The sequence below is a fragment of the Loxodonta africana genome, chromosome 26 (assembly GCF_030014295.1).
Source record: "Loxodonta africana isolate mLoxAfr1 chromosome 26, mLoxAfr1.hap2, whole genome shotgun sequence".
In the NCBI taxonomy this organism is placed as follows: Eukaryota; Metazoa; Chordata; class Mammalia; order Proboscidea; family Elephantidae; genus Loxodonta; species Loxodonta africana.
This window is the reverse complement of record NC_087367.1, coordinates 27,003,876-27,025,148: the sequence shown is the minus strand read 5'-3', so window position 1 is coordinate 27,025,148 and position 21,273 is coordinate 27,003,876. Positions and strand designations below refer to the sequence as shown.

General features: G+C 40.0%; 1 protein-coding gene across 4 annotated transcripts; it reads left to right on the top strand.

Moving 5' to 3' along the window:
- Nucleotides 1–10: 10 nt before the first annotated feature.
- On the top strand, nt 11–20,299 carry GPATCH11 (G-patch domain containing 11). Of its 4 annotated transcripts, none has more exons than XM_003416076.4 (10): nt 11–136; nt 2,697–2,791; nt 5,366–5,437; nt 6,236–6,462; nt 7,667–7,708; nt 9,442–9,562; nt 9,682–9,772; nt 10,616–10,732; nt 11,658–11,739; nt 12,467–20,299. In XM_003416076.4, exons 1-10 carry the CDS (start codon nt 104–106, stop codon nt 12,520–12,522), a joined length of 936 nt encoding a protein of 311 aa, XP_003416124.2. In that variant the 5' UTR covers nt 11–103; the 3' UTR covers nt 12,523–20,299. The 4 variants fall into 4 exon arrangements, with proteins under 4 accessions (XP_003416124.2, XP_064133268.1, XP_064133269.1 ...); XM_064277198.1 differs by lacking the exon at nt 11–136 and adding an exon at nt 138–158 and having other exon boundaries at nt 2,702–2,791; XM_064277199.1 differs by lacking the exon at nt 11–136 and adding an exon at nt 140–158 and having other exon boundaries at nt 2,702–2,788.
- Nucleotides 20,300–21,273: the final 974 nt, after the last annotated feature.

The following is a 21,273-nucleotide window of genomic DNA, read 5'->3' as shown; positions in this document are numbered from 1 at the left end:
CGCAAGCGCACTAACCACGCGTTCCTAGATCCGCCTTCCGCAAATCGCTATTTGATTGTGCACAGGGGAATCAGGTGGCAGCAACGCGTTGGCTGATAGGCGCATGCGCAGCGCGCTTCTTGAGGGCTGGGCAGAGGTGAGTAGAGCTGCCAGGTAAGGTGCTAGGGGCTCTCGATAGAATAGTGAAGGCCGGATGTGTGCTGCTTGTAACTACCTCACTACACCATCATCCACATTCTCACCCGTGGGTGGTAGCGTCGGTGGGTTGGTTGCAGCAGGCAGGAGCTTGAGGGGGAAGGTATCCGAAGGGGCGTATTTGGGAGTCAGGCGTTTCTTGTCACCTTTCTACTCCTGACTGTACGTCCAACGACTTAGGCTATCTCTCCGCTTGAAGCGTAATGGGATTCTCAGTGTGTCTGAAACAGGACTCCTGTTGCCACCCCCCCCCACCCCGTCAAAAGCAAAAACCCCTTTCTTGGTGTCTTCCCGCTCTCAAAAAACGGTGACTCTTTATTCTTCCAGATATCCAGGCTAAGAGCCTTGGAATAATCCTTGGCATAGCTCTTTCATACATCACCTCCAGTCCATCGGCAAATCCTGTTAGTTCAACCTTAAAAATACACCCAGAATCCAACCACTTCGCACCACCTCCACTGTTGTCACTCTGGTCCAAGCCACCATCATCTTTGCCTGGATTATTGCCTTGTGAACTTTATGATTATGCTTGATGGGAATGGATGATGCTATAGTATATTATACCGATTAAAACGGAGCTTTAAAAAGAACCTGGGACCCCCATTCAGGTCTGATACAAACGCCTAGCACTCAGTGCTAAATGGGTTTCTTAAAAATAATCCAATCCTATTTGCAGCAGCAGGAGTGCTAAGACCTGGATTCTTTGTGGTTTTGAGCAAGTCATTGAGCCACAGTGAGCCTTCAGTTCTCCACATGGAAAGCAGGACTAACTATTCTTACCTTCTTGTTCCTCGCTTTTGACTAGGCTCTGACTCATGGCGACTTCTCAAAAAAAAAAACCCAAACCCACTGCCTTTGTGTTGATCCTGAATTATAGCAACCCTATATATACGACGGAGTAGACAGAGTAGGAGTTCCAAGGCTGTAAATCTTTACGGAAGCAGAGTGCCACATCCTTTCTCCCGCAGAGCTGAGGGTGGGTTCGAACTGCCAGCCTTCCAGTTAGCAGCCGAGCACTTTAACTATTGCACTACCAGGGCTCCATGGTGACCTTAAACCAAAATTCATTGCTGTCAAGTTGATTCTGACTCATAGCGACCCTATAGGACAGAGTAGAACTGCCCCCATAGGCTTTTCAAGATTGTAATCTTTGCAGAAGCAGACTGCCAGATCTTTCTCCCACGGAGCGGCTAGTGGGTTGGAACCCCTGATCTTTTGTTTAGTAGCCAAGCACTTGACCACTGTGCCACCAGGCCTCCTTTCATGGTGGCCTTACTGGGTTGTTAATGATTAAATGGGATAAAAGGGTGTGATGTACTGCATTAGTACTAAACCATTATGTGTAAAATTATTATTATTAAGATGAAGAATCTGAGGTTTAGAGATGACAAATTACCACAAATGCTGCATGCAATCATATGTAACTTAAATTTATTATGTTATAAAAAGCAAGGATGGCAAGACTATATCCTACATGTTTTGGACATGTTATCAGGAGGGATCAGTCCTGGGAGAACGACGTCATGCTTGGTAAAGCGGAGGGTCAGTGAAAAAGAGGAAGACCCCCAATGAGATGGATTGAGACAGTGGCTGCAGCAGTGGGCTCAAGCATAACAAGGACTGCGATGATGATACACGACCAGGCAATGTTTCGTTCCGTTGTACGTACGGTCGCTACGGGTTGGAATCGACTGGACAGCACCTAACAACAACAACATGTTATAAATGAAAAACAGACAGAACTAAACTAATGTTTAAGGATGCACACGTGGGTAATAAAACTGTAAAGAAAGGAAGGAAGTCGCTGCCATAAAAGAATAGTAACTGCTATTAGAATGAAGAGTCCTCGTGGTGCAGTGGTTAAGAGCTTGGCTGCTAACCAAAAGGTTGACAGTTTGAATCCACCAACCACTCCTGGAAACCCTATAGGGCAATTCTACTCAGAACCAACTTGACAACACCTAACAACAACAACACTAGAGTGGAAGGAGGGTGTACAGTTGGTAGGGGATGTAGAGGGCTCCTGGGGTGGCTGATATGGTTCTATCTTCTGGTACGGGTGCCACATCTATTAATCTACTGATGTATAAGAAATTATCCCCAAATTTAGCAGTTTAACAATGATGATTTATTATTTCATAGCCTCTGTGGGTCAGGAATTTGTTAGCACTGTAGCTTAGCTTGGATGCTCTTGTAACGTTATAGTGAAGATGTCAGCCCAGGCTAAGTCATCTGAAGGCCTGACTAGGGTGGGAGGATCTACTTTCCAAAAGGGTAACTGTAGTGATGCACAGGTTGGTACTGGGCGTTGGCAGGAGCCCTTGGTTCCTTGCTGTGTGTACTTCTCCAGAGAGCTGTATGAGAGTCCTCACTACAGGACAGCTGGCTCCCTCCAGAGTGAGGGATCTAACTAAGAGCAAAAAATAGAAGTTTCAGTGTCTTTTATTACCAAGTCTCAAGTCCTGCTCCATCATTTTCACAATATTCTGTTGGTTACACAGGTAAGCCCTCTTCACTGTGGCAGGGGACTACACACGGACGTGAAAACTGAGAGGCAAGAATCACTGGAGGCCATCTTGGAGGGTACCACATGGTTGTAAGATTATCTGCTTTATATTAATTCATTAAACATTTTATGTGCTTTTCTATATTTATAATATATTTACAAAAATGTTTTTTAGGAAATAAGACTGGCAATATAGGAAAAAATATTCTATTACTACAGAATTATAAATATTATTAAAGACCCTTCTTGTCCTCATCGTAGCCAAACATTTCTTAAGAATTCATGATGTCTGGGACACTGGTAGGCAGTGGGGATAGAGGGGACTTGTTGTGTGGTTTATAGCCTAGTTGGGGAGGTAAGCATTCAGAGTATTAAAAATCAGTATAGTAATATTTTTTTCATCCACCATAATTATCCATACTCTTTTGGTTGTGGTTGATAGAACTCCTACTCAAATAAGTTAAAGTATGGGAAGGATGCTGGATCACAGCATCAAAGAAAGCTACAAGCATCAGAAATGGGAACTAGGACTGGAGACTCATTGCTTTTTGGCTTCCTTTGTCCCATTTTGTCTGTTTTCTTTGTCTAGCTTCATTCTGCAGACACGCTGGCTCTCCAGAGCTCAGCTTCGCATACTCCTGGTTCAGAAACCCTAGTCAAGAGGGCTTCTTTCTCCCATAGTCCTGTCGCTGGGACATAGGGTACTTTAATTGGCCATCTTTGTGGAGGAGTTCCTGGGTGGCACAGATGGTTAAGCACTCAGTTACTAATTGAGAGGTTGGAAGTTTGAATCTACCCAGAGGTGCCTTGGAAGCAAGGACTGACGATCCACTTCACAAAGATCACAGCCATTGAAAACCCTATGGAGGGCAGTGCTGTGAAACGGGAGGTTGCCAGAGTCAGAATCACTCAAGGGCATGGTGCCTAAGGGGGTATAGGATACTGTTATGGCCTGAATTATGCCACTCAAGAATATGTGTTGGAATCTTAATCCCTATACGTATGGATGTAATCCCATCTGGGGATAGGTTTTTTTTTTTGTTAGGTTAATAAGTCCATATCAGTGTAGGGTGTGTTATAAGCCAATCACTTTTAAGATATAAAAGGAGCAGATTAGGCACAGAGAAGCAAACAAACAGGAATGGGGAAAAGAAAGATGCCAAGGAACTCCAAGAAGAAAGGATTTCCCCCAGAGCAGATAGAGAGTCTTCCCCTAGTGATGGCACCCTGAATTTGGACTTCTAGCCTCTTGAATCGTGAGAAAATAAATTCTGTTCATTAAATCCAACCGCTTGTATTTCTGTTATAGCAGCGCTATAAAGCTAAGCTGGATACTGAGATAGTCACCTCCATCAGAGCCATTTGGAAGTCAGAGGGCTGGGTTCCCAAAGGAAAGGATGCTGGGTAAACAAAAATAGCATATGTGCCCTACAGCAAGGGACTTCACTTCTTACCTATCAACTGGACCTGCAGCATTGACATCGCCTGAGAGCCTGTTAGAAATGCAGAATCTCAGACTCCAACCCAGAATTAGATTCTGCATTTTAAAAAGATTATGTGATAATTTGTATACACAATAAAATTTGAGAAGCACTGGTCCGGATAATTATTTTATCCTTTTTACATGGAAACTGTCCCCCAAAATATTTCTATGTGAGAGATTTGCTACTATGTCAGGTTCCAAATGAGCAGCTAGAACATGAAGTGCTGTAGGAATTTAAGAGAAAGACTTGGAGTGGTCAGGACAGGTTTTTGTGGAGCAAGGCAGCCTAGGCCTGGGAGGACTGAAACGTCTGTGGTATGTTTAGAGGACAAGAGGAAGCCCATGGTGGCTTGGATCATGAATTCTAAAGAAGAGTCGGGGGAGGTCTAGATTGTAAAGGGCCTCTTGTGCTGTGCTGGAGTGACTGTTCCATTCCTTCAGGGTAAAGTTTATCGAAGGATTTGAAACAGAAGTAGCATGACCTGATTTATGTTTCAGAGAAACTACTCTGGAGGAAGTGCAGAGGATGGACTGGAGGAGAGATCAAGGCAGTGAGATCAGTTAGGAAGCTGTTAAAATAATTCAGATGAGAACGAAGTACCTGTACTAAAGCAGTGGCCACAACTGTAGAAAAACATGAGTGGCTGTGAGCGATATTGTGGAGGAGGAATTGAGGGGTTCTAAGAGGTCATTTTTTTTTTTTTTTTTTAAGAGGTCAGGATGCAAGAGAAAGTGGTGACATTCCAAGAAAACCAAACCTATTGCAGTTGAGTCAATTCGCAACTCATAGCGACCCTTTAGGACAGGGTAGAACTGCCCCATAGGATTTCCAAGACTGTAATCTTTATGGAAGCAGACTGCCACATCTTTCTCCCACTGAGAGGCTGGTGGGTTCAAACAGCCAACCTTTCGTTTAACAGCCAAGCGCCCAACCATTGCACCACCGGGGATCCTTATGGCAACATTAATGACGTGGAAATATAGGAGATGCAGGATACTTTAGGGGAATGATAATGAGTTGTTTGGATTGTTGAGTTCAAGAGGTCTGCAGATGAAGATGTCCAGATGACACTTATATTTGTAGTAGAACTGTAGAGAAAGGTCATGGCCCCTGAGGGTTTATTTCCATTTTGGTAAACTAAAAACATCGTAATTGTTTTTTTATCCTACTTGATTTGTAGATACTACTTTCATATGAAGTTAAACATGGCAGAAGAAGAGGACTACATGTCTGATTCCTTCATTAACATCCAGTAAGTGAATATATACATTTCATGTAGTGATGTGTCTAAGACATATGTGATTATTAAGCAATGGGATTTATTTTAAGTGTAGGGTTGAATGTTTGGTCTTCTTGCTTTATAGAAATACCCTCTATGTGTCCATTTAAAAGACTAGGAGCCCTTTCCTCCCTTGTAATGCCCTTGATCCTTTTTATTCCTGTCTCCTAAGGAAATTTACTCCTTTTTCTTTATTTCATCTTATTGTCTCTTTTAGCTATTATTCAGTTTTGCTCTTTATTTTGTCAGCCTCTTAGAAAAATTAGTGAACACTTACTGCTGTTAATTTCTTCACCTTTATACTTTTTAGTTTCCTACGACATGGGACCAGCCTTCATCTTCCTACTAAAGCAGCCATTCTAGATCACTGATTGTATTCTAATACAGTCGCATTCAGTGGCCTTCTCCCAGTTCTTAATCTCCTTGACACTGCTGCAGAATTTAACTCACTTTTGCTTTCTAAAGCTTCCTCTCTTTGTTCTCTGCCCTGATTCCCTGCCCTTTCCTCTTGGCTGTGTTGACACATTTGTTGCTGTCACAACGTAGTCTATTGAATTTTAGCAATATTTCTACCGCCTGTTCAAATATCTTTGCTATCATTAGTAATGATAGCAAAGTTGATCACAGAGGTAGCAGTGAAATGTTAAGTAGTGTCAAGTGAGTAAGTGGCAAAGTTATGAGAAAATTTCATGTAAATTTTAATCTTTACAAATTTCTGAATTTGTAAAATAATCTTTTTTAAATATTAAAGTAATCTCCATTATTGTCCAGGGAAGATATCAGACCAGGATTGCCAATGCTGAGGCAAATCCGAGAAGCCCGTCGAAAAGAAGAAAAGCAACAAGAAGCTAATTTGAAAAATAGGCAGAAGAGTTTAAAAGAAGAAGAACAAGAAAGACGTGACATTGGGTTGAAGAATGCACTAGGTTGTGGAAACAAAGGGTTTGCTTTGCTCCAAAAGATGGGATATAAAAGTGGTCAGGCTCTTGGCAAGACTGGTAAGTCACATTCGTAAGTAAACAGGTATTTCTAACCAGCAAACTGATGTATTGATGAGTACCAGAGATGCAAAGTTTCATATATGTTACCAAGCTTTGTAGACAACCAGCCTTTTGAGTACTTTTCACTTTCTCGTATGTTTTAGACATTGCATGTGAGATCAAGTTACATAGGCTTATCAGCCCAGCTCAGCCTTAGAGGCAGTAACAACAGGGATGGACATGGCTTACAATGGGGACAGCAGCTAAGAATGGTGACAGATGATGGGTTGAGAAATTCTAAGGGACAGTAAAGCAACATTGAAGATGATGGCGGGACCCTGGCCTGTGTGCTTTATGCCTGTGGTAGCTATATGTGACCACCAGTTGGAGAAGCTCAATTCTTACCTCTCTTTTTAAGAAGTGAAGCTGATTAAGATGTAGAGATAATGTGTTAGCTTCTATAAGCTGTTTTTCTTTCCTTCTGGTCTTTGAGTTGCTTTGCTTCCCACCTAGCAAGGCTTTGCTTCCCCTTAGGGCTTTTACTCCCTTAGGCTTACAATATCTGTGTTTTTACTTCTTAAAGCTCCACCTTCAGGAGTCCCTAGGTGGCAAGAATGGTTAAGCTCCTGAGAGGTTGGTGGTTTGAACCCACCCAGAGGCACATTGGAAGATAGGCCTAGTGATCTGCTTTCAAAAGATACAAAACCAAAACTAAACCCATTGCTGCCAAGTAGTTCCGACTCATAGTGACCCTGTAGGACAGAGTAGAACTGCCCCATAGGATTTCCAAGGCTGTACTCTAGAGAAGCAGACTGCCACATTTTCTCCACAGAGCTGCTGGTGGGTTCAAACTGTCATCTTCCAATTAGCAGCCTACCACTTTAACCACTGCAGCACCAGGGTGAAAAATCACAGCCTTAAAAATCCTGTGGAGGAGTTCTACTTTGCACACAGGAGGTTGCCATGAGTCGGAATCAGCAGCAACTAACAACAACAAAGCCCCACCTTCTGGTGGCATGGAGGCTGTGGGTCAGCCTTACTGAGGACTACGCAGTTAAAAGGCAGGAGAGGTAATTGATTACAGAGTATTGATGTTCAGCTTTCAGTTTTGAACATCATTAAAACTGGAGGGGATATGTACAGAGCATTATAAAATTGTGTGCTATACTTACTTAACTGTAGTCTGAGGAAGAATTTCTGGTTTGTGCTTTCTCTTTTTTAGGAGATGGTATTGTTGAACCAATTCCTCTCAACATCAAAACAGGTATGTAATTATTTTTTAGCATATTGTTATTTTTATTTTGGCTATAAACACTGGGCAAGTTTGATTTCTCAATACCAATAATAATTTTTGCTAAGCTCTAGTCTAGCGAAGAATGGGAATTCCAGAACGCTTATTTGTGCTCATGAGGAACCTTTACATAGATCAAGAGGTGGTTGTTGGACAGAACAAGGGGATACTGATTGGTTTAAAGTCAGGAAAGGTGTGCGTCAGGGTTGTATTCTTTCACCATACCTATTCAATCTGTATGTATGCTGAGCAAATAATACGAGAAGCTGGACCATGTGAAGAAGAATGGGGCATCAGAATTGGAGGAAGACTCATTAACAACCTGCGTTATGCAGCTGACACAACTTTGCTTGCTGAAAGTGAAGAGGACTTGAAACACTTACTAATGAAGATCAAAGACGGCCTTCAATATGGATTGCAGCTCAACATAAAGAAAACAGAAATCCTCACAACTGGACCAATGAGCAACATCATGTTAAACTGGGAAAAGATTGAAGTTGTCAAGGATTTCATTTTACTTGGATCCACAATCAATAACCATGGAAGCAGTAGTCAAGAAATCAAAAGACACATTGCTTTGGGTAAATCTATTGCAAAGGACCTCTTTAAAGTGTTGAAGAGCAAAGATGTCACCCTGAAGACTAAGATGTGTCTGACCCAAGCCATGGTATTTTCAATCACATCATATGCATGCGAAAGCTGGACAATGAATAAGGAAGACCCAAGAAGAATTGACGCCTTTGAATTGTGGTGTTGGCGAAGAATGTTGAATATACCATGGACTGCCAAAAGAACAAACAAATCTGTCTTAGAAGAAGTACAACCAGAACGCCCCTTAGAAGCAAGGATGGCAAGACTGTGTCTTACATACTTTGGACATGTTATCAGGAGGGACCAGTCCCTGGAGAAGGACATCATGCTTGGCAGAGTACAGGGTCAGCAGAAAAGAGGAAGACCCTCAACGAGGTGGATTGACACAGTGGCTGCAACAATGAGCTCAAACATAACAACGATTGTCAGGACGGCTCATAACTGGGCGGTGTTTCATTCTGTTGTGCATAGGGTCACTATGAGTCGGGACTGACTTGATAGCACCTAACAACAACAACGACTAGTCCTTATGTTTGCTTAATACATACCTTATTTATGATGGTGTGGCTACAGTTCTTATCATAGGAAGCCCTCAGTAAATGTTTGTTGGTTAAACTTCTAAAACTTTTAAATGAAAAATAAAATAACTTTTAATGAGTGTAAAATAAAATTTAGAACATAAAAAACGGGGAAAAAAATCTTTTTATCCATTTAAAGCACAATGCTTTTTGGCTACTGAAATGTCCTAGAAGTGATATGAGACCAATCCATTAATTTTTTTTTAATACTTGGATGAACTCAAGACAAAAAAATGCTTTATTTGTATACCATATTTATATAAAAATATGACAGTTGTTGCTATTTTCCTGATTAAAAATAATTTTAATGCCCAATTTTATAGTAATAGTATATTGGATAAGACTAATCTTGTAAAAATCAGATCGAAGTTTGGGTTTTTTTTTTTAATCTGAATGTTTTCTCCTATCAGCCTTGTCAAATGATTTTTGAAAGATTATACTCAAATGAGAACTGCATTTAATTTGTAAATATTTTAGTTGACATCTGTTGAAGTATAATGTCAGTAAGTTACTCATCAGAGCGTTCTGTTTGAACAGGGAAAAGCGGCATTGGTCATGAGGCATTATTAAAACGAAAAGCAGAGGAAAATTTGGAAAGCTACAGAAGAAAGGTACACATGAAAAACCAGGCTCAAGAAAAAGCTGCAGAACAGTTTCGGTAAACCTTTGTATTTGAGCTGTTTCTTTTTTCATCTCCTGTTTCCTGGTACTTAGGTATATAAGATAGCTAACGAGCACATATAGACCGTATGTGTACAATTTTTTTCTTTTAATTAGGATGCGACTTAAAAATAAGCAAGATGAAATGAAGCTAGAAGGAGACCTTAAAAGAAGCCAGCGAGCCTGTCAGCAGTTGGATACCCAGAAGGTAAGCCTTTTACCCACCTTCACTTTGGTAAAATGTTTTAGCACCTGGTATGACTTACTGTGTATTTTTATTAAAAAAATAAAAATTGAACTCCACGCCCGCTTTATCTGGCTTTCCTTCAGGGTGCACTTGTGATCTGTGATCATTGATACTCACGGTAATGACTTACTCACTGCAGGAACCTGAGTTGTCAGAATTACCCTGTGAGGGTTAAATAACATTTTTACATTTAATTGTTCTGTCTTTATTTGAATATTGATTACTCAGCACTGGTATGTATGGAAATTCTGTTCACCAGAATATTTGATTAACCAGAATAGCCTATTTTCAGTCCATATTCAGTGCTTTATGTGTGTCTAACCAGTAAATCAAGGCTGGATGCTGTTCATTTCCAATTTTAATGGTTTGCAAAATCTATCTTAGTTATTATCTTAGGGATTCAAGTACCATCACAATAAAAATGACTTCATTTAAAGTCTCAAAAATGTTTGTAGTAAAATTCCCCTCATATATAAACAGATGGCTAGAAGCAATCTCTCACTCCTCTGTATTTCCGTAGTACCTTATTTTGAACTTATTTCATGACACTTAAGATTTTCTAACTTGTATGTATTATTTTATGCCCAAAGCATATCTTCCTTACTAGACTGTCAGCAACTTAGGGGCAATATTCTAATTGAACTTGGTAGCCCCATAGTTCATGGTACAGTGCCTTACTCTTGGAGCAGCACACAGTAAGTATTTATTGAAAGAATGAATAGATGTTAAAATGAACATGAACTGGAGATAGATTTATCAGTACCGCTGAGCTCTGTTTAATTGAAACTAATTTTGTGTTTTCAGAATATTCAGATTCCCAGGGAGGCCTGGTACTGGTTGAGGCCTGAACAGGAGAGTGAAGAAGAGGAAGAGGAAGAAAAAGAACAAGATGAAGATGAAGTTAAGAGTGAAGATTTAAGTGTATGTTTTGGCACCAATTCCTTTACAGCAGGGTTTCTCAGCTTCTGCACTATTGACATTTTGGACCAGATAATTCTTTGTTGTAGGGCCTGTCCTGTCCATTGTGGAATGTTTAGCAGGATCCCTGGCCTCCATCCATTTAGATGTTGGTAGCACCTCCAACCCCTTGTGACAACCAAAAATGTCTCCAGACATTGCCAAATGTCCCCTGAGGGGAAAAATTATCCCCGGTTTACAACCACTGGTTTACGGGATTATTTTATAAGCCCCAAATTAAAACTCATATAATTTTTTCCGTTAGCTTCAGTTTGTTCTCTCACCTCAGCTTGGGTTTAAATGATGGATTAGTTGCAAATGTAAATTAATTTATACCTTGTTTCCTGTTAAACTTCTTCAAGAGATTCTAATGAATAACCCCCTCTCCAAAAGAAAAAAAATACCATCTAAAGAAGGTGGGGATTACCCAAGAAAGGAATATATATTCCTAGTTACTTGTATGTAAGAACTTTTTGGAAAACGTTCATAATTTGAAAAGCCTTTGCTCCCTTAATGGGGAGACAGTTAATGAGAATTGTTATGGCAAAAATAAAGCAGTGTGCACCCTCATACCCATAAAGGTGAGGTAGATTCCTTGGCAGTAGGAAGGGTCTTTAAGGGATGCTGATTATAGTAGAGCCAACCAAAAGTGATTTTCTGAACAAGTGTTCTCTGTTGTGCCTAGCAGATTTGTAAAAATCTCTGGGTGGCTAGTAAACTAGAACATGTTCTAACATGTTACTTCTACCCTTGCCACCTCTAATAACTGACTGAAAGTATAGCAGAAAATTATGGCCTTGGATTAATTCAGTGTGATTTATGGGACTTCAGAAAGCCAAGGTTCTGTTTAATATAAACTATTGATGTACTTCTGTCCTCCTATATCTAGGTAATGGAAAAACTACAAATATTGACAAGTTATTTAAGAGAAGAACATCTGTATTGTATTTGGTGTGGGACAGCCTATGAAGGTAAGAAGATACTTTAGACTTTTTCAAAATACTAAGAGTGCTCTTTGATTTTTAGCTTTGAGCTTTTATAAAAGTAACATTTCCCATAGGCAATGGAAATGTCTAACTGCATCCAAATGGCAATGTGGAATGAATGTCTTAAAGAAATAGTGGTTTTGGAAATAATTGAGACTTTATTAAGGTTGCTTTTAACTTTTCAGAAACTAAATGTGCAAAAGGTAACTTTTCAGTCTTTTACTTCAAAAGAAACAATATTAGAATCTCTTGAGGAAGATGAATTTTTTTCATGCTTTATTTTTAAAGATTCTTTCTTCAGCTACAGATATTTGAAAGAAATTTGTATTAAATTATTAGAACTGATTTTTATGTAGTTAAATAGAATATTGTCTTCAAACCATAAAAATCGGAAATCTTGAAATCCACCCCATTTTTGTTTTCTTTTTAATTGTACGGGAAAAAATGGTTTAAAACTTGCCAAATGTCTCCTGGAGCCGAGTGCGTCCCCTTCTGATCCAGTTACCCCTGCTGCCTTTGCTAGCATGTATTTAAGAACTTTGTACTTGACAGTGAAGAAGTTGCAGCTATAGTTGTTGCTTTTATCTTTTCCTGCTTTAATAAGTAGCAAACACAGATGATCAGATCTACAATGTTACATGGAAATACTTTTCTAGAATAGTTTACTATAAAAATTGTCCTAATCTTTTGTTTTCCTCACATAAAATTACAGATAAAGAAGACTTATCTTCAAATTGCCCAGGACCAACTTCTGCAGATCACGACTAAAAATATTCCCAATAAAGTGGAACCTAGAAAAGTGTTCATGTTTCCTGAACAGTTGAGCAATTAGAATTCATTTTTTTTTTTTATGCCAGTAAGGAATGAGGACCTTCATATAGCATTGCATTCATTTTTGTACTTTAAACTCATAGCCACTCTATAGGACAGAGTAGAACTGCCCCATAGAGTTTCCTTTAGAAGGATATAATTGTGCACTGACTTGAGAAAATAATGGGATGCTATTTTAGAACACAGGTATCACAGACATGGCCAGTTATAATTTATGATGGTATTGTGATACTTCTGGGGTTTAAGGACACCAGTAGGTATCCCCTCTTCCCCTCTTTACGTTGAAACAAATCGAATAATGAGGCATGAGAGTCAGAGGGAGATTGATATATTAGTTTTATTAGGGATGAAGCTGAAATAGAGAACATGGTTGACTTGTTTTCCAGTCAGGCTTCCTAATGTTTCTCCCTAATTGGAGAGAGCAGCAGGCCTCTGCTTGCAGGGACAGAGCCTGCCCTAGCGTTTAGAGACCAGTTAGTTCTCAAGGTTAAAGAATCCACCAGAGCTGAGCCTTACATGCTCGGTTCCTTCTCCCAGTATCACCAATCGGATAAGATACTTCTCTGTTGGGAAGGAATGAATGAGGGTTCAGAGAGCTTGTTTCCATACTTCTCTCTCCAAAGGAGTGGTTCTCTTCCCTGTATGCAAGCATAAGGAGGGGAAAAGTATTCCCCTCAGTAAGACAGAGGTCAGGGGCACTGTTCCATTAATACCAAAAATTCTAATCAGTTTTAGAAACAGTAATAATGATGCTTCTGGTAAAATCTTGAGTTTTCATGGAAATGTGTGTATCCAGTGTAAGTGACCAGTTGCTAAGTTTTGGCTAAAGAAATTTAGGAACTGGGGGAGAACATTAAATACTACTGTATTTAGGAACCCCTTGACAACATTCCCAGCAGATGGTAATCTAACTTCTGTCTTCATTCCTCTAGCCACAGAGAGCTCACTGCTCTAAAACAGACCACTCCATTGCTCTAAAAAATGCTTTTGTTTTTCCATCTTAAGCTGGAATGGGCTTACCTGTAACATGCCACTAGGAAGCCCCATCCATCAAAACCAAGAATTTTCTTTGAAGTTCATATTCCTAGATGTCTCCATTAGTGATTTTGATTCAGCTAGTCTAGGGTGGCTCCTAGGGGAGCTGTGACCTCACCTTATAATGTAGCTCACCTTTCAGGAGCACTGAGCAAGAGATTCACCTCTTCTTCTTTTCTAGGAACAGTATACACAAGAACAGCAAAAGCTAGTCTTCACTTGAATGGATTGAGACAATCAATGTGACTGGGATTCACTGCTGATCTAATTCACTCAGTCTCAAGTTTACTTTGGGGAGTTTTAAAAAAAGATAATGCAAAGGTCCCACCCCTAGAGATTTTGATGAAGTTGGTCACTGGCCTGGGCATCACTACTCTTGGTTTTAAAATGAAGCAGAGATTGAGAACCACTAACCAACTTAACTTCTTCATCCAGGAAATGAATCATTGTTTTTATGAATATAAAGATATATAAAATATTGGAGTTTATATGATTGTATAGTATTGTTAATGTTTATTTCCCAAGTAAATGTCAAATTTTAAAAATTTATTTAAAAAATAAAATTGTAGTAGTAACTAAAACAAAGGAATACACCTTTTCCTTGAAATTACAGTAAAGTCCTTTTCTGTCTTTTCAGCTAACATACCTACATTCAGTCAGTCCCAAAGCCATGTGGATTGTTTCACATGGAATGGAGTTAGACAGGAACTGGCTTCTCTTTCTCCTCTTACTGACTATGGGGACAAGACACCTGCCCAAGGGCCCAGACTGTTTCTGATATGTTCTTGAAGAATTATGCTGAGAATAACCTTGATGGCACCCATGACCCCACCAAGGTTATGCTTCCCATTTCCAGAGCTCTGGCTCGCAGCACTAGACCTGCATTAGAAAGTGGCAGATGTTCCTCTATTCTTACCCATTTAAGGTTAAAAATACAGGTTTTCAGTATGAATATAAACATGTTTTTATTCATATAGACCTTTTACAACTTCTTAACTAGAAAATAATGAGACTGAGGGAACCAAAAGAATGAAAAGAACTTAATTTGTATGGAATTTCACATTTATATGAAATTTGAAACTTAAGACAAAGTGAATTTTAACATATCATGTCACTCTTTGTTTATATTGTGTTACATATCTTTTCAAAATTCTATCTAGAAGTTCTAAAATGTTTCATTTTCATAATTATAAATCCAGAATACTGTAGTTCCTGACATTGAGAATAAGTAAATACACTTCAGTGTACCAAATCAGTTTACCTTATACACATTTACTTCAGGTGTTACTTGCCAAACATTAATCGTTAAAATTTGAAAGTGAGTATTATTATTATTTAATATCAGGCATATTTTTTTGTAGGATACAACAAGACATATTCGACACTTCCTTTTACTGCCCACCAATTCAAAAGCTCTTAGTTCTTGCTTTATGCAGGGCAGTGTACTCGATGCCTTGGTGTATACAAAAATGAGAGACTATCCCTACTTTCCAGAAATTCACAGTAAATGAGGGAAACAGCCATATAGGAATGACTGTGCTCCAGGGCCAACTGGTAAGCATGAGACAGTAGTGAGATACTAAATGGGAGTAGCAGGGAGAAGAGTAATTCTGAATGGACAAGGTGAAACACTATGTAAGTAGATTTAGAAGGAAGGCATTACCATATGGCCCAGCAATTCTAGGTACGCGCCCAAGAGAAATGGGAACATATGTTCACACAAAAAGCTGTACACGAATGTTCATAGAAGTATTATTCATAATAGCCGAAAGGTGGAAGCAGCCCCATGTCCATCAACTGATGAATGCATAAACAAAATGTGGTATATCCATACAATGAAATATTATTTGACCAGAAAAAGGAATGAATTATTGACCCATGCTACAACATGACTAAACCTGGAAAACATTGTTAAGTGAAAAAACCACATATTGTGTGATTCCACTTCTATGAAATGTCCAGAATAGTCAAATCTGTACAGATTTGGAAGTAGATTAGCGGTTGGCCACGGCTGGTGGAGACAGGAGGAAATGAGGCATAACTACTAATGGGTACGTGCTTCTTTTTGGGGTCACAAAGATGTTTTCAAATAGATTGTGGTGATGGTTGCACAACTCTGAATATACAAAACACCACTGCATTGTACACTTTAAACAGGCAAATTGTATGATCCATTAATTATATCTGGATAAAGGAGTTATTTTAAATTAACATTGAACAAGGAGTGCATAATAGGAGGTAAAAGTGGGGCGACATGCCAGGCCAGATTGAGAAGGCAGGTCGAAGAGAGTCATTTGAACTAAATCCTTTATAGATTTTTGGGCAAAGAAGTAACATGATCAGATCAATGTTTAGAAAACAATGCAATGCACGAGAAAGATTTTAGGGGCTAGAATAAAAGCCAGTTATCTGAGTAAGCAATAGAGGAACTGAATCAAGGCAACAATGGTGAAAAGGCAGGGACAAATACAAGAAATAGTTCAGGGGATGAACAGAGAACATTTGGCACCTGACTTGGGATGTAGAGGAAAGGCTGAGTGGAAGATAAAGCCATATTCTGCTGAGAGTGTATCTGAATGGTTCTTAAAAGGCCCATACAAACTGAGAATATGATGAAAACTCAGAAAAATGTACTACATATTTATCCTTCATCTCTAAGGTCTCATCCAGCTCTGAAATTTTAAGATTCTGTATACAAATCTGCATATTAGGCAATTTATAAACACTTTGAGGAGTCCGAGTGGGGCAAACACTTAAGTGCTTGGCTATTAACCGAAAGATTGGCAGTCAACCCACACAGAGGCACCTTAGAATAAAGGCCTGGCAATCTGCTTCCAAAAGGTCACAGCCATGAAAACGCTACGGAGTGCAGTTCTACTCTGCAACACATGGGATCACTATGAATTGGAATCAACTCAACGGCAAATGGATTGGTTTGGTTTTATTTTTAATCAACACTTTGAAACCCATGTGTGGACCTCCTGGATGTCCAATCCCAGACCGAGAATCCCTAGACCAATTTCTCACTGTTGGCATACTGACATTTTGAGCTGGATAATTGTTTTGGAGGGCTGTCCTGTGCATTGTAGGAGGTTTAGCAGCACCCTTGGTCACTACCAGGGATGCCAGTAGCACACTTTCCCCCCAACACATACCTTCCCCCGCCCATGTGAGGACAACCCAAAGCGTCTCCAGATGTTGCCTAATGTCCTGTGGGGCAAAACTGCCCCAGCTGAGAACCACTTCCCTAGATCATAATCTGCAGACTTCACAGTGTATCAGAATCACTTGGAGGACTTGTTACAACATTTCTGGGCTCACCCGAGTTTCTGTTTCAGAAGGTTTGGGGTGGGGACCAAAATTTTCATTTCTAACAAGTTCCAGGCGATGCTGATGCTTCTGGTCCAGAGATCACACTTTGAGAACCACTGGTTCTCAACCAGGGGTGATCTGGGGTAGATGGCAGGGATGTAGCTGAACATCCTATGATACACAAGACAGCCACCCACAACAAAGAACTGCCCAGCCCAAGATGCCAACAGTGCCACTGCTGAGAAACTCTGCCCGAGAGTAAGCTATTCCTTGATGTCAAACAATTGCAGATCACGGCCCGTTAGCTAGACTGCAGACAGCGTATTTGAGAATGAAACAGAACAGAAAATAACGACATGCATCAAAAACAGTAATTGATTTGTGAAACTTTTAAGTAGATACATAGATGGATCGGTAGGTAGGCAGAGAGACAGAGTTGATTTTCTTTAATCATGGCAGTTATGGCCTATTAAGTGTGAACACTGAATGAGCGAATACTGAGCCAGTGCTCCTAAGGGAAATACAGGTTTAGGTTCCTGTGAGGCCTGGTCACATTTTTTATCAATCAGTCAATACATAACCTTGTTTTATGTGTGCTTCCATTTAAAGACACCTTATTTAATACAACTGATGCATTAACATCAAATGAAGCTTATCTTAACATGTGCATTTTTTCTGTAAGGCACCTTACGGCCTTGAGCTTAGGAACTCCAGACAGCACGTCAACGCTATGCTTGGGAGCCAATTTACACAGGGTAATCACCAACAAAAAGCACAAAAATGAGAAAATGGGGCACTAAATAGCCTACAAAAAGGACACTTGTTTATATTGTGAGAGCTGAAACGAGAAGGCTGAGCATCACCTCGGTTGACCTCAAATGGGAAATGGGGTGTCAGCGACTCAAACTTTTTCTCACTTTGTGAACATCTAAGAATGACTGTGAGAGCACCGGGGGACTGATTTTGGGGTTACAAATTGATTTCAGAGAGTAGGCCAATTTGCAAATATGGAATCTATGAAAAACAAGGATTGACTATAGAATGAAAACATATACAGAGTTGCAATATTAAGAGTTTTTTTTTTTACAGTGGTCAAAGAAGTGTAGAAGGTACAGCAAACCAAGACTCTCCAAGGGTTGTGTGTTAGACTGGATGATGGCTCCCAAAGACGTCCAGGTCCTAATCCCTGGAACCCCTGAATTACATTGTATGGAAAAGGGGTCTTTGCAGATGTGATTAGGTTAAAGATCTGGCGATGGGGAGATTAGCCTGGATTATCCAGGTGGTTCTGAATGTAATCACAAATACTCTTGTAAGAGAGAGGCAGAGGGCAATTTGGCTACACAGAAGAAGGCACTGTGATCATGGGAGCAAGATGCTACACTACTGGCTTTGACAATGGAGGAAGGGGCCATGAACCAAGGGATAGAAACTGCCAGCAGAAGCTGGAAAAGGTAAGGAAACGGATTCTCTGCTAACGCCTTTAGCTAGAGCACAGCCCTACCCACACCTTGATTTAAGATCAAACCAAAAAAAAGAGTTGTTGTCAAGTTGATTCTGACTCATGGTGAGCCCGTGTATGTCAGAGTAAAACTGTGTTCCACAGCATTTCAAATGGCTGATTTTTTTCACAAGTAGATTGCCAGGCCTTTCTTCTGAGTTGCCTCTGGGCGACTCGAACCTCCAACCTTTCAGTTAGCAGCCAAGCATTTTAACCATCTACACCAGCTAGAGCTCCCAATTTTAGACTAGTGAAACTGAGTGTGAACAGCTGGCCTCCAGGGAATAAATGTGTATTATTTTAAGCCACCAAATTCACAGTTATTTGTGACAGCAGCCACAGAAGAATAATACAGGCTTCAATCAAATTAACCCCCAAAGTCAGACAACTTTGTGAGGTATTTTCTTTGCCTCACAGGTTTACCTACTACAGCTTTTAATTAGTTGGAATTTAAGCCAATAATGAGGCCACAGTACACCTGTCAACTGTGGTCCTTTCATCTGTGACCATTCTGAGAAAAGACTAGGTCACAATCACAGACACCTAGTCACAGACATTCAGTGCCGGATGGACTTCTAGATATAAAGAGTAAACATATAAACGGAGATGTTTGCCATACTGTGTTCCTTAGCCCTCCTCTATACAATATTCCCTCTCTTGGCAGTCCCCTGGATTCAATGATGACCTCCGTGTACGAGCCTAATCCCAGGATTTCACCCGAGCTCCTAGCCTGCATTTCCTACAGTCTGCTCTCATCTTCACCTGGATGTTCTGGCAGCATCTCCACAATGGGACTCAACATCTTACCTCCATATGTGCTCTGCCTCACCATGCCCTAACTCCTTTAATGGCACCATTTACCTGCCGCTCACCTTGAAATGCACCTGAAAGTAACCTTAGAGGTTGACCTTTTCCTTAATCTCTACCTCCAATTAGCTGTCAACTCCTATTAGTTTTACCTCAATTATACTTCTTGGTTTTCTCCCCTCCTTTTGTTCAGACTCTCTTGGCCTCTCAGCCTTCTAACCTTTTGAATATAGCCTCTTCCTGCTCTAACCCATTTTAAAGACTTTTTTTTTTTTTTTTTTCAAAATACTGCTTAGGTCACACCCTGCTTAAAAAAAACAAAACTCATTTGTCACATTTGGAAGTTGCTAGGCCACCAAGTCATTCTAAAAATGGGTAAATCAAGTAAATATTTATCCCATATTTCCTATTCAGACTGAGAAACTTCTATATGTAAGAATCACAGACGGTAAATGTAAGAGGTTTGATAAAATCAGAAAATCACTCTTTTGCAACTCCTAATGAAATAGTGAAGCCCTGGTGGCATAGTGGTTAACAGCGTGGCTGCTAACCCAAAGGCCAGCAGTGGAATCCACCAGTTAATCCTTGGGGACCCTTAGGGGCAGTTCTGCTCTGTCCTATAGGGTCGCTATGAGTCGGAATCAACTCGACAGTAATGGGTTTCGTTTTAATGAAATAATGGGTGCAGGCAACATTCACCAATAGCTGCTAAAACCATGAGGTGAAACGAAGCTGTATAATGGATGATACCACCTGAACCCACTGATCAATCTCAGCATCACCAAAAGCGGGACAATCAGACATCATGTTCCTCCTGAAAGGATACAGTAGAGAGTATACACCATCACCTATGGAGTATCCTTGAAAAAAAAAAGGAATTTAATCAAACTTTTAACTACCAGTTCATAGGTAATGTGAGGGATAGAAGAGCTTGTTATGTGGCACCATGGGGATACCATCAGCCAAATCCTGAATGGAGTTTAGTCTACAAGACATACGATCCACTTTATTTCTGAAAAAAACAGCCAGAGGAAAGAAAAAAACAAAAAAGCAGGTAAATGTTATAGCATAAGAGACACATGAACCAAATGCAATGTTGGATCCTGACGTAAACAACAGGAAAAAGACAATAATTGAAATAGGAAAACTGAATACGGACTATTACATGAATGAAATCTTGTTAATTTTATTGAGTGTGACAATATTACAATAAAAGGCTTTATCTCCTAGATACATATGTAGACACACACACACACACACACACTGAATTGTGTTGAACATCTGGAAGTGTCAGACATCATGTCACTTTACCCCTAAGTATTTCCGTGTGCATTGCCTGAGGGTAAGACATTTTGCTGCATCATCACACCAAAGAAAATTAACAATTATTTTATAATGTCATCTAATGTGAAGTCCGTATTCAAATGTCCTCAATTGTCCCAAAAATGTCTTTTATAGCTGTGTTTTTTCCTTTTTAATATCCAGGACACAATCAAGATTCAGGCATTGCATTTGGTCATTCTATCTTGTAAGTCTCGTTTATATTTAGAATATTTCCCCTGCTTTTTTTCCCCCAAGGCATTAACTCTTTTGAGAAGCCCAGGTCAATTATAGCATAAGCTACAGTCAGAATTTGTCTAATAATTTCCTTATGGTTAAATTCCCCTTAAACACTCTGGACAAGAAAACTAAATAGCTGATGTTGTATAATTCTTCTTGTATCACAATAGAAGGCCGATGGTGTTAGGTTGTCCCACTCTGGGTGATGCTCGTTTTGATCACTTGGTTATTGTGGCGACCCCAGGATCTCTCCATTGGAAAGCTACATTTTTCCCTTTGTAATTGTTACATCATCAATGGGATTACACTTAATTCCTTGTGAGATTCTGTTCCCCTACACCTTTTCGTCCTATGGTTTTAGCATACACTGATAAACCCAAACCCACTGCCGTCGAGTTGATTCCGACTCACAGCGACCCTACAGGACAGAGTAGAACTGCCCCATAGAGTTTCCAAGGAGCACCTGGCGGATT